We start from the raw sequence: 12,771 nt of genomic DNA, 5'->3' as shown, positions 1-12,771 counted from the left end.
GGAGCAGGGCTGGAGCAGGGGCAGGGGCTGCTGAGATGGGGTAGAGCATGGGACTGAGCCACAAGCAGCTTGTTGGGGGGCTGCGGGGGGAGGGGGGGGCATCTGCTGCTGCCAGCACCCTGGGAGGGCATGGGGGGCACATGCCCCTGGATCTGTGCGCGGGGTAGAGTGGGGTAGGCTGGGGCTGGGGCTTCACCAGGCTGTTCCTGGTGAGGACTGGGCTGGGCCGGGCCGGGAAGCACTTGGGGCAGGCGGCGGCAGCACTGGGAGACAGGTTAAGGCGGGTTAGGTGAATTCTGGAGTGGCTGCATCCCCCTCTATAGCCCTGCTCCTGTAGACCCCCACAGTGAGGGAGGAGTGGGCTGAGGCTAGGGCCGGAGCAGGGGCAGGGGCTGCTCATCTGGGGTGGGACGGAGCCACAAGCGGCTCATCCGGGGGCCATGAGGGGGGTGCCTCCCACCACTGTAGCACCCTGGGAGGGAGCAAGGGGCATATGCCCCCAGATCTGCACACAGGGTAGAGCAGGCCGGGGCTTGGGCTCCTTCTGCTCTGTTCCTGGCAGGGGCTAGGCCAGGCTGCGCTTGGGGCGGGTGGCAGTGGCGCTTGGATAGGGATACAGGCGGGGCTGCAGCCACCCCAAAATTCCCCATAGCCCACCCCAACCGCCCCTCCCAGCACAGCCCGTTCCAACAGCCCTGCTGGGAACAGTTCAGCGCTACCCCAGCCCCAGTTCACAGCGGCCCACAGCCTGCTGCACTCCCGCATGCTGATCTGGGGGCACCCCCTGCCCCCCCACCCATGCCCTCCCGGGATGCATGCAGTGGTAGGAGCCACCACCCCCTGTGCCCCCTGGACGAGCCAGTTGTTGCTCTGTCTTGTGCTCCAACCCCAGCTGGGCAGCACCTGCCCCTGCTTCAGCCCCACTCCCTCCCTCACTACAGAGGCCTACAGGAGCAGGGCCATGGGTGTGGGGACGGGACTGCAGGCACTCCCAAATTTGCTGTATTCCCCGCAATTCCCCTCCCAGCATCACCGCTGCCTGCCCCAAGTGCAGCCTGGCCCAGCCTCCTCTGAAAAGAACCCAGCACAGCCGTGGCCCCAGCCTGACCCTCCCCACCCCATACGTAATTCTGGAGGCACGTGCCCCCTGTGCCCTCCCAGGATGCGCGTAGTGGTGGGAGCTGCCCCCCTGCAGCTCAGTCCCGCAGCCCCTTCCCCAGCCCTACTCCTTCCCCCCACAACGAATTTAGCAGCTGGACCCGGCTGCTGTCCACGTGACTGGGCTGCGCTCCTGGCTGCCTGTGTGCTGTGCTACAGCTGCACACATGCAAGTAGAGTTCTGCGTACCCCCTACAATCCTTTTAAGTACCCCTAGGGTTATGCATACCCCTGGTTGACAACCACTGGACTATACCTAAATTTACAATTTGTAATTGAAGTTGTTTTATTTAGTTGCTCAGTCTCTCTCTCTCTCTCTCTCTCTCTCTCTTTCTCTCTCTTGCTCTCTCTTTAGAACCTGGCACAGACTCACATATTAAATGAACTAATGTATGAGATGAAGGAAAAGGGAACAAAGTTAAAAATCAGCCAAGTTACAGATTCTCAACTGGTAAGTGTTCAATAAGAGATGCGGTTTGTTTGTAAAGTGTAATAAGAGAAGCCAGGATCAGAACAATGTCTCCAGAAAGAGCAACACAGGCCAGCACTAATTAAGGATGAACACATTCTCACTCCGCAGTTTCTTTTGTCTTTTAATATCCAACTAGTCTATGATCTCTATAACTGCCTCCTTTAACAAAATGAGATATTGAAGAGTGAAATTTTAGGTTTTTAAACTGAGTAATTGCTGCAAGAAGTAAACCTTCTATTAGGTTTGCTTGATAACCAGTTCCAGAGTAAAGTGGAAGGAAGGTCCTTTTATGGGCAACTTTGATGTCCAAAAGAACTTGATAATGATGAAATTCATTGTTAAGAAGAAAGATAGCGTTAATTATGCTGGCACTGAATAATTCATCCATGATTTCACAGTAGTGTATTTGGAGGACAATCAGATCCTTTTAGACCTCTCTTCCCTCAGTATTCCTTCATAGTTGAAAATAGCAGACTGAAGGTGAGGTAATATTCCAAAATTTGTCTAACAAAATACTGCAGATTGAGAATGAACAAAACAAGAGCTGAGCTATATTGTTTATTTGTTCACATGCCTTCTTGGTGTGGTTTCTGAGTTTGTGAAGTTAGTCTCTGTAGAAAAGGAGAGAGAAATGTGCTTAGATACATTGCGGACAGCACCTGAGGCTCTAGTATCCTAATAGAATCATCCTCACATCATAAATCCATGCTATAAATTTAAGTGACACAAACCAGAAAGTAGCATGTGACAGATCCCGACCTTCTGAATACTAATTAGAAGCAAAACTATACCTGAAAACCATACAAATAAACTAGTTCCCTATGTTGCAGTTAGTAGTAGTAAATTTTACTGCAGTTTAGAGTTCATAATTGACAAGTCTCTCTTTCAAAATTGCTAGTAATCAACAATTTATACTTGCTTGATTCGGAATCTATTTTCCTTTTAATGGGCAAAAGTAAGCTTGTTTTTCTTTCTGACTAAGATTCAGTCAGGCTACACTAAAATGCTAAGCCAGGGGTTTTTAACCTTTTTTTAACAAGTGTATCTCTGTATCTGTCTTGAAGTTTCAGCTCATGTACCCTTTATATTTTTTTTCTTGTTTTTAAGGGGTGGGAGGGGCAGATCAAGACCCCATGGGGACGGAGGGAGGGAGTGGGGCAGAAGCAGGCACTGCTCAGCTGAGATGGGGCAAGGCACAGAACGGAGCTGTAAGCAGCTTGTCCAGGCAGTGTGGGGAGGGAGGGCGGCTCCCACTGCTGCATGTGCCCTGGGAGGTCAGGGGAGCATGTGCTTCCAGATCTGCACATGGGGTGAGGGCGGGCTGCTGCTTTAGGGGCAGGGAGGGGTAGATTGAAGGCCCAGCTGTGGGGCTGGGGCAGGGACTGCCCAGCCGAAGCAGGGCACAGGACTGAGCCACATGGGAGGTGGGGTGGCTCTACTGCCACTACACACACCCCAGGAAGGCATGGGGAGCATGTGCCCCCAGATCTGTGCACACGGGGCAGGGCAGGATGCTGCTGTGGGCTGGGGCTGGGGTGGTACTGGGCTCTTCCTGGCAGGGGCTGGGCTGAGCTGTGCTAAGGGTGGGTGATGATGGTGCTGGGAGGGGGCTGGGGGCACCTATGGCAAATTCTAGAGTGGCTGCAGCCCTCCCATCCCCCCCTCCCCCCGTAGCCCCGCTCCTGTAGGCCCCCATGGTGACGGAGGGAATGTCACTGGAACAGGGACAGGTGCTGCCCAGCAGAGGTATTGTGTGGGATGGAGCTGCAAGCGGTTCGACTGGGTGTTGCGAGGGGTGGTGGCTCCCTCCACTGCATGGGGAGCGCGTGCCCCCAGATCTTTGCGTGGGCTGGGGCCCGGGCTACTCTGGGCTGTTCCCAGCAGGGGTTGGGCCAGGCTGTGCTTGGGCCAGGTGGTAGCAGCGGTGCTGGTTGGGAGCTACGGAGGGGTTGCAGCCACCCCACACCAACAGCCTGCCACACTCTGCATGCAGATCCAGGGGCACGTGTCCCCCCCACACCCCCCCAGGGTGTATGCAGCAGTGGGAGCCACCACCTCCTATGCCCCCTGAATGAGCTGCTTGTGGCTCTGTCTCGCACTTTGCCCCAGCTGGGCAGTGCCTACCCCTGCTCCAACCCAAGCCCCACTCCCTCCCTCACTCCAGGGGCCTGTGGGAGCGGGGCTATGGGGGGGGCTACAGCCACTCCAGAATTCGCTGTAGCCCCTCCAACCTCGTCCCAGCACCGCCACCTGCCCTGAGCACAGCCCAGCTCAGCCCCCACCCTGCACGCAAGTCCTGGCCATACATCCCCCAAGCCCTCCCGGGGTGTGCGTAGCAGTGGGACCCGCCTCCTCCCCCCCGCATGGCTCAGTCCTGCTCCATGCCCCACTGGGCAGCCCCTGCCCCAGCCCTACTCCCTCCTCCCACAACAAACTTACCAGCTGGACCCGGCTGCTGTCCATGTGGCTGGGCTGCACTCCTGGCCTCATGCATGCTGTGCTTCAGTGGAGCACATGCACATGGAGTTATGTGTACCCCCTACAACCCTTTTAAGTGCCCCCAGGGGTACGCGTACCCCTTGTTGACAACCACTGTGGTAAACCAATACATAAATTACAAGCTGTTCAATTTGTTTTCACTCAGACAAGACGTTATGTTGATACACAATTAAACTTTATTCCAAAGGATCCGTTGGTGGTGAACCTCTCAAGCCCTGGACCTCTGACTTCTGCCATGTTCTTGTTCCTTCATAGCATGAGGGAGGCTGGAAAAGGTCCTCTTTCTCCCAAAATTCTGTTCAGCCAGCTCTGTCAAAAGTAAGTACTTTCAGCACCATGTTGCAAAGTGTGCCATCTCCAACACTTAAAAACATTAACTTCTTACATAATATGGATCAAACTAAAATGTTAGCTATAAAATATCTTCAGTTATCTAATCCTTGCTTTCAATTCACCAGTATGCTCTGCTTTCCATTTTAAATTCATGAAGTGATAGGGCTTTCACCATTCTGAAGACAGAAACTTTCATCTCCTATGAATGTGGATGTTGTTCTTGTTGAAGCCAGTGGAAATGGCATTGCCATCTGAATTTGTACATTCCAACCTAACATGTCATAGTCTGCCATTTTTTCAGTTATTCAACCCAAAATTTATTTAACATAATGCCATTTTAACTGAAGTTCTTTGGGGAACTTTTTCCCTTTTGCTGTTAAAGTTATAGGTATGTAACTTGCATGGATCCTTTAGTTGGCATTTAACTAAATCATACATGCAGTATTTTGATATTTATCTTTCCATATATTTCAGTCCTAGTATCTAATAACTCTTGTACTCTATTTTGATTTTTTCCAATATTTTTCCTAATATATTTGACACTTGGGTACCTAGAGTTGAGGAACTGAATGGTATTCTCTGCATTGTTTCACCAAAACTATGTGGTAGGATCATCTCCTCCAAGTCTATGGCATAATTGATATTTTTGTGCATTGAGTCCTAAATAACATTGGTGCTGTTTATGACCATCATGTAACACTACAAACTCCATTGAATTTGGTATATGTTACCATGCCTAAATCTGCTTTGGCAACACTGCTTTCCATTTTTTTCTTGTCATTGGATGTCTGTGTCTGATATACTTTCCCCTGACTGAATAACTTGGGCTTTTCGTTTTTTCTTTTTACAAATTGAATCTCATTTTATAGCTTATTTATTACTTATTTCAAGTACTTCTAAGGACATGATCTTGTCAGGTGTGAAGTGAAATTAGTGGGAGTTAAGGGCTCTTCATAGAATCTGGGTTCTTCTGGTTTCTTCATAGAATCCAGACCAAAATTTCTACTTACTGAATTTCTTCCCTCATTTGTATAAAAATCCACTCTCATTAGTATCGTTTGCAAATTTTACTTAGAGCATTTTATTCCCACTTTTTGGGGTGGCTATTAAATATATTAAATAAAACCCAAACCTAATGTTCAGACTTCCGGGACATCCCACTGAAATCTCTGTTGTTGCTATTTTTTTCTGATGTTGTATTTTGTCAATTAGCATTAGCTTTTGTGCATAGCAGGTGGAAGAGCAAAAATTAGCAGGTTTGAATGCAAGAAGAAAGGTTTAATTAGACTTCAACTTTATTAACTCAGTTTACCTGGGATCCATTGGCCAGTAACTTGTTGTCATTGTTGTTGCAGGTTGTCATTTCCTAACCTTCTCTAACTGGTCCACATGCTGTTGTTGGGACCCTTCTGTCCCCTCCTCACATGTAATTTAAGAGACTTGTGGGGGGTGGGAAAGGGTTGTTATCTCCCTGCTGTGCATTAGAAGCTTCAGTTCCATTCTGCAGCTGTACTAGAGGATGCCTTCCCCTATGTCTGTTTCCAGTTCTGGTGTACAGACTCCTTATTGAAGAAATACTTGCACTGCTCATTTGTCAGCTCCTGAAAAGTGACTGCTTATTCCATCCTATTCCATCCCTGGGCTTCAATGGGGAAGACAGAAGTTCATATCTTATCCCATCAAATCTGGCCATAAGGGAAAAGTGATTTTCCAATTAAAAACAAAGCAAAAGAACCCCACAGCTCCTTAAGGCAGTCCCCTAAATTGCCAAAACAAAATAAAGTAGCAGGCAAGGCCCCCATCCTCACCCCCAGAAAAAAACCAAACAGAGGGTAAGAGCTACCAATCTCTCCTCTGTGCGTCTGTTGGAGGGAAAGGATTTTCTATATCCTCTCTCCTGTGTAGAAAGCAGCTGTATGAGGCTGAGCCCCACTTGCCTGCTTTGCTAGTCAGATGGTGCCTCTTCCCTTCTCCTAACAGTGGTTGAGAAGCCTGAAGGGCACCATTACCATTTTTCCTGCCGATCGAAACAATGCCTTCCTCACTTTTGCAGTTGCATTTTATTGTAGCTAATGCCTTATGATTATATGCAACTTGTGCCAAGTTAGACTCCAAAGGTATTGCAGTCAACTCCCATTGACTTCAGTGGGCCTTTGATCAGCTAATAGAAACTTTGGGAAAATACCAGAAAGGTTCCAGGTTTCCAAGATAAGTATATATTAGAAGTGACATTCATTGATCATGTAAGATGTATGCAAGAGGGGTTTTGTTTGTTTTGTTTCATTTTTCTAAGAAAAAAGTCAGACTTTTACATTTGAACCCTATGCTATAATGTATTTATTTGGCATTGGTTCAAAATTAAAAGGTCCCAGCAAACAAGGACTTGAAGCACTACTGAGACAACATATGGCTCTAGATTGGAAATTGCTTGCAAGCCCTAAAGTAATGCGTGTTTCCTGGGGTGGAAAATGTTCACAGTGGTGCTTTTGTAGGTGTGTGGAATTGTGATTCAGTCAAACTGGCTTTTTTAAACTGCAGAAAAGGATCTGGGTATAGTAGACCACTAACTGACTATCAGTAAAGTCTTCTATTGATGCAGAAAAGGTAGTAGCACATTGCAGTGTATTAACAGAAGTGTTACGTCCAAGATGGAGTAAGTGATTCCTCCAAACCATTCACCACTGGTGATGCCTCACCTGGATCATTGTGTCCAGCTTTGGGAGCTGCACTTCAAAAAAAAAAAAAAAAAGAAAGAAAAAAAAAAAGATGAGGCCAAATTGGAAGGAATTTAGCAGGGAATAACAAAATGATTAGGGGCCTAGAAAAGGAAAGGCTTAAACATTTGGGACTGTTTGGTCTGAAGAACAGAAGACTGTGGTGATATTAGGAAGATCATTCTAACTATGATGGTAATTGAGCACTGAAAGTTACTGCCTTGCAAGATTATGACGTTTTTGTCATTGGACTTTTTAAGTCAGTTATTCTCAACCAGGGTACCATGATACCCTGGGGTGCGGCAGGATCATTTGAAGGGTGCTGAGAGGTGTAAGGAGATGTCCAGGTAGGGACAAGCCTGAGCTGTTTCCTACTCCCTGGCCCCTTTGCAAGGAGGTAAGCACTGTAATATAAAAATTAGTTTTTGAAATTGGGTGCTACTCAATTCAGAGAATCTATGCAGGTGGTGCCTCAGGTCCAGTAAGGGATTACCCAAGTCCAAAAAGGTTGAGTACAATTGTTTTTAGTGCAAGTTAGACAAAATTGTCTGGGATGGTTTAGACTTGCATAAGACAGGATCCTCCCTGCATTCTCTTTGATGACCTCCTTAGGTCCTTGTGAGTCCTATTTTTCTGTTTCTTTGAAAACATCTGTAGAAATTCTGAAACTTGGTCACATGTCTAAACATAAAACAAGTTAAATGCCTATGCTGCAAATAAAATAAACTGCTGATTTTTTTATAGTGTAGTTGGATTATAACATGCCATCAAGATATTATACATTAACACAGGATTTTAGTGCAGAATAATGCAGTTATAATAGTAGATTATAACAAGCCTACTGTATTTCCTCCTTGCACAGTACACAGAATACTTTGCACACTTCCAGTTTACTAAAAATTGTTGTTTTTATTAGAAATTGGCATTAGTAGGATTTTGTAGGGAGGTAGAAGAATTATTTCTAGATGACACAGGTGATCCCAGTGGGCCTTTTAAAGGTCAATTTTGTGGCATGTACAAGCAGCTTAAATGCCCTTTAGCACCATTTTAATGGTACGGCTGTCTACGCTGTCGGTAGTGTATTGCGCGTTAAATGATTTTGGGATGTAGGAAAATATAACACCTCTGAGGTGTTTAATTTGCTACCAAACAAAGTGCAACAGCCGAAGAGGGAAGCACTGGGTACTGTGCAGCTCAGGGGCTGTGCAGGCAGCTCGGTGGCAGCCCGTGCAGGTAGGCTCCACTGAAGAGAAAGAAAAAAAAAAGCGAGCCTGTTTCTTTTTCTTTTCCCCCTCCCTGGAGCCTGTCTGCCTGCCTGAGCTGTACGGGGGCCCAGTGCTTCCCTCCACAGCTGCCGGGGGGTGCGGTGCTTCCCTCCATGGCTGTAAGGGGGCTGTTGCTTCCCTCCACGGCTGTGGTGCCCCCTGGGACTGCCCATGCTGGGAGCCACCTGGGGGTGCCACCACAGAGGGAAGCATCAGCTCCCTTGCAGCTCAGGGACTGTTTGGCCTGCCAGCAGCTCGTCTCCTTCCCTTCCACCATCAGAGAGGCAGGTAAGGATCAGGCCCGACCCTTGTGTTCATGCCATGGGGTTTTACTTCAGTTTAATTCTCCCTAAATTGAAGTGGTGTTTTTAAAAACCCACTGCTTCAATTAAGGGCGAATTAAACTGAAGTAACCCCCCCGTGGCGTGTATAAGCAGCCAGTGAGAGTGCTTGCCATTTTATTTCTAATATATTGTGTGTGGCAGAATGCCAACTCTGTCTCTTCCCCAAACTCTGCTATCAGGCTGATGACCTCTCTGACAATTTGGTTACCATGGTCACTGCAGAGGGCAGACACCCCTGGCCCCATCTTCTTCAGGTAATCCTGAGTTGTAACTTGAGCGGGATACATTCCTGAGGGAGGGGGAAACCTGTTCCCTCTGGCTATGTGACTGGCCTCACACACCTGGGTAGGGGGGCTTAAACTCTCTATTGTTCTAAGCAATGTCATCATGACTGGGAGGGGGATAGAGACCCTGCCAGTCTACCCGGTAACCAGTGGTGCATTTCAAATCGGTTGGCTGGCAAACAAGAACCGCTGGCCTTCATTGGATTAGGTAAATGAGGTTATAAGGTCTATATAAGTTAAAGACTGCCCAGGAGGAGGGGCAGCAGCCTGATGAGGACTCTCAGAGAAGCTGGACCATCTGAAACTTGCTGTCTCTTTTGAAACTCATGGTTGATGAACTGCTTGCCTTTAGAGGGAATCTTCACCTGCCTCTGGATTATACTTGTGAATAAGCTACTTGAGATCTAACTAAATATATAGCGTGCAGTAATATAAGTGCGTAATTAAAGGCTACCGTGCCACTGTTAGCTCTAAGGGATTTCTCTGATATTGCTATACCTAGTACCCTATTCCAAACCTACTCCTCGTAACCAATAAAGTCCTCCTCTGTACCTAGCATGGGAGACTTACTGGGAGAGGGTCTAAATTATGCCTTGGGGTCCCCTTGGTCTGGCTGACTAAGGGAGACCACGATTTGTGCTTCAGACTGAGGGGAGCACCCCAAGTTCTTACAGTGAGTCAGGTACCCTCAAGGACTACTAGGCCTGTGTTTCCTAAGAGGCGCAGGGCTGAGATCAGTCCAGACCCTGGGTGGTGGCGGCATTACCCCCAGGCTTGCAGGTGTGCTTCAGGAAGGGGGTTGGCTGGACACAAGATGCCCCCACGGAGGCACTCAGAGCCTGAAAGGTGGTTGGACACAGTGAGGCGGGTGGTTCAACACAGTGTAACTAATGATATCTGCACCCCCTACTGGCCTATGCAGATATCATTAGTTTTTAACCTGGAACAGAGTGAATCCTGTTTTTAAACAGAATCAGAATGTACATAGCTTGAGATTGTTTCCTAGGATTGGTCCTAAAAATTGATGTTCAGAACTTTGAGGTTTCATTTGGTCGTTTGAGCCAGAGGGCTAGAGACAGACATTCAAAAAGCCTGATCCTGAATCGATTCAATCTTTGCAGGTTAGTCTAACCTAGCTAGGCTAAACTAGTTTGTAATTGCAGAGACATCCCCTCTAGACTGAAAAAAATCAGGCACATGCCCACATTCACTCAGGCTAGAAGCCGGGGGATGCTAGAGCAGCCCTGCCTTCCCTTCAACAGGGCTGAGTTGAGGAGGGCGTGGTCAGGTTCCAGCAGGATGCTCTAATGTCCCCCCTCTCCCCCTGAGCAGTGCAGCAGGAGATGTTTATGACCCTTCACTTGGTGTTTATCAATCCATAAAGAAAACAAAACCTCTCTCCATTAGTTCAAGCTCTTAAACAGCTTTTCCAAGGAAGGACATTAAGCTACCTGTTGATTAGCTCCAAAAAGCCTGTCTGCCTTTGTTGTCTCCCACAGCATGTACTGTAACCAGCATGTGGTTTGCTAGCTAATGCTGAAGTGTCTGCATATGGTAGAGGCAGGGGTGGGTGTGGGAGGGAATAATCCCTGCTTAGCAGGGAGAAGCCAGGCATACAGGCTCTGTTCCTGCAAGTCTCTGCCAGAGCTCTGTCCAGGGAGCAGAGGAGAGGGGCAAGCCCTGCTGTGGAGCAGAGGACCCTGCCCAGCCCAGAGAGCATGCTGGGGGAATCTGGTTTATCTTAAACCAGCAAGGGGTCTGAGACAGACATTGCATAAACTGGTTTGACCCAGATCAGTTAAGTTTGATACTACATTCAACCAGGTTTATCTCAAACCAGCTTCAGCCATTTTCAGCAGGTTTATGTGCACTGTTCTGTTCTGTTACAGGTTTAAACCAGTTTCTGATCACTTAAACTGGTTTATGTGTAATGTCTGTCCCTAGCTGAGAAGAACATATGCAATTCTCATTGGCTGGTTGTGAATAGAACACTGATCTGATCTTTGTAGCATTAGCTGCCTCCTAAAAGTATGCAGGACATTGAATAAAACAAATGTGTGTGTTCTGTGGGTATTTGGGGATGGAAGGGAAGAAATAGCATCCTCTATAATGTTAGAAAAGAATAACTAAATCATCATGTGGGGGAAGTAGATTTTGTACCTTGGGCCCACCTTAGCAAAAAGCATGATCACTTGTCTTCAGGTGGGAGGATATTCTTAAATGACAACTGGTTTGTGGGCACAAATAACTCTTCAGTTAAAGCTGAAAGGAGTATTGCAACTGCACTAGTTTTAAGATTTTTTTTAAGAAATCAGAGCTGCTATATTTTACCATGGGCCTGCATCTTAAAGTACCTGTGTAAAAAGGGGACCTTCTTGCTCAGGTGAGCAGCTCTTTTTGTTAATTAGTTACTATTAACTTCAGTTAATACTTACTCTTATAACAACTTTTTCTTTTTATCAGTCCAGGAGAAGAAATACCATTCTGCAAAACTTGGAGTCTTTTCTGATTCATGCATTAATAATAGCAGTCCAATACAGCCCCATTAGTGGAAGATTATGTATTCAGTTACATTAGTACATGCCACTGAAGTTTTTGTGAATAGTTACACAGACAGGTAGGACGGAGGGCAGTTTTGGCCCTCAGAATCCTTCATTATTGGTGGTGATGCACAAGTCAGAAAAAAATCTTTCAGCCAGTTTAGCAGTTTGGAGTGCTGAAAGTTGGGGGAAAGATCTTTATTGGTAGAACATTATAAACACAGGGCTCCTCTGTTCTATTTTACATATGATTTTCAGGGTACTACTTCATCTTTAAAGTTCATATTCCCCTTTATGAGTACCATTATAATGAAAGTAGGATGTCATAACATGATCATGTAGAAAGCAGTGTAGGTTTGCAGCTTAAAGACAAACTAAAACAGAGATGCATAGCATAAGCTTTCTTAAACTGCAGGTTTACTTCATCAGATGCTATCTTCAGACAAACACAGCTAACTACCTCTCCCATAACATGATCATGACAGTCCTAACTAGTGAAAAGTCCCTGTTGCTGCAGCATTCTCAAAAAGCTGCAAAATGAATAGCTACTTAAGAGCCTTGTGGAAAGGAAATAGCAATGAATAAGCTTTGTGTTTAAAAGGGCACATGTAGCAATTGTGGAGCCCTTGCAGGTTAAAGATGCAACTGGCGCAAAATGTCGAGTTTTATAAAAACCCCACTAAAACCAAAAAAGCATGCTTAGTACTTTTGCTGTAAAGGCCCTTCAGATTGTTTTATTCATGCAAACATCTATAGCAGGGGTCGGCAACCTATGGCACGTGTGCCAAACGTGGCACGGTTTTTATTGGCACACAGGCTGCTTTCTGCCCCTTGGGGTGGGAAGAGGCATGCCCAGATTGAGCAGCACATGGCTGCCCAGGAACAGCCTTGTGCTGCTGCCGACCCCAGTCCTGGAACACCACCCAGCCAGGTAAGAACCCCTGGCCCCAAACCTAGCCCAGCCCCGGGCCAGGCTGGTAGCCATCCCTGCCTCAATGGCCTCGGCCCCAACCCTGAAGGTGCACAGGCCCCAGCCCCATCCCGGCACTGCCAGTGGGCCCAGCCTCGGCCAGCACTGCCGCCGCCCCCCCCAGCCCAGTGCTGCTGCGGGGCCGGGGCCATCGGCAGCGCTGGGATGAGGCCGGGGCCCAATCCCGGTGCT

At 47.5% G+C, this 12,771-nt stretch overlaps 1 protein-coding gene across 6 annotated transcripts in view; it reads left to right on the top strand.

Annotated features, from left to right (window-relative positions):
• USP45 (ubiquitin specific peptidase 45) overlaps positions 1 to 12,771 on the top strand; it is a 164,149-nt gene that overhangs the window by 79,268 nt on the left and 72,110 nt on the right. For all 6 annotated transcript variants that reach the window (XM_025200068.1, XM_025200069.1, XM_025200070.1 and 3 more), the window contains 2 exons: positions 1,514 to 1,609; positions 4,317 to 4,447. In XM_025200068.1, coding sequence (XP_025055853.1) covers positions 1,514 to 1,609; positions 4,317 to 4,447 — 227 coding nt within the window. The remainder of the gene's footprint in view (positions 1 to 1,513; positions 1,610 to 4,316; positions 4,448 to 12,771) is intronic.

Source organism: Alligator sinensis, unplaced genomic scaffold (genome assembly GCF_000455745.1).
Source record: "Alligator sinensis unplaced genomic scaffold, ASM45574v1 scaffold145_2, whole genome shotgun sequence".
NCBI lineage: Eukaryota > Metazoa > Chordata > Crocodylia > Alligatoridae > Alligator > Alligator sinensis.
This window is presented reverse-complemented; position numbering and strand designations above follow the sequence as displayed.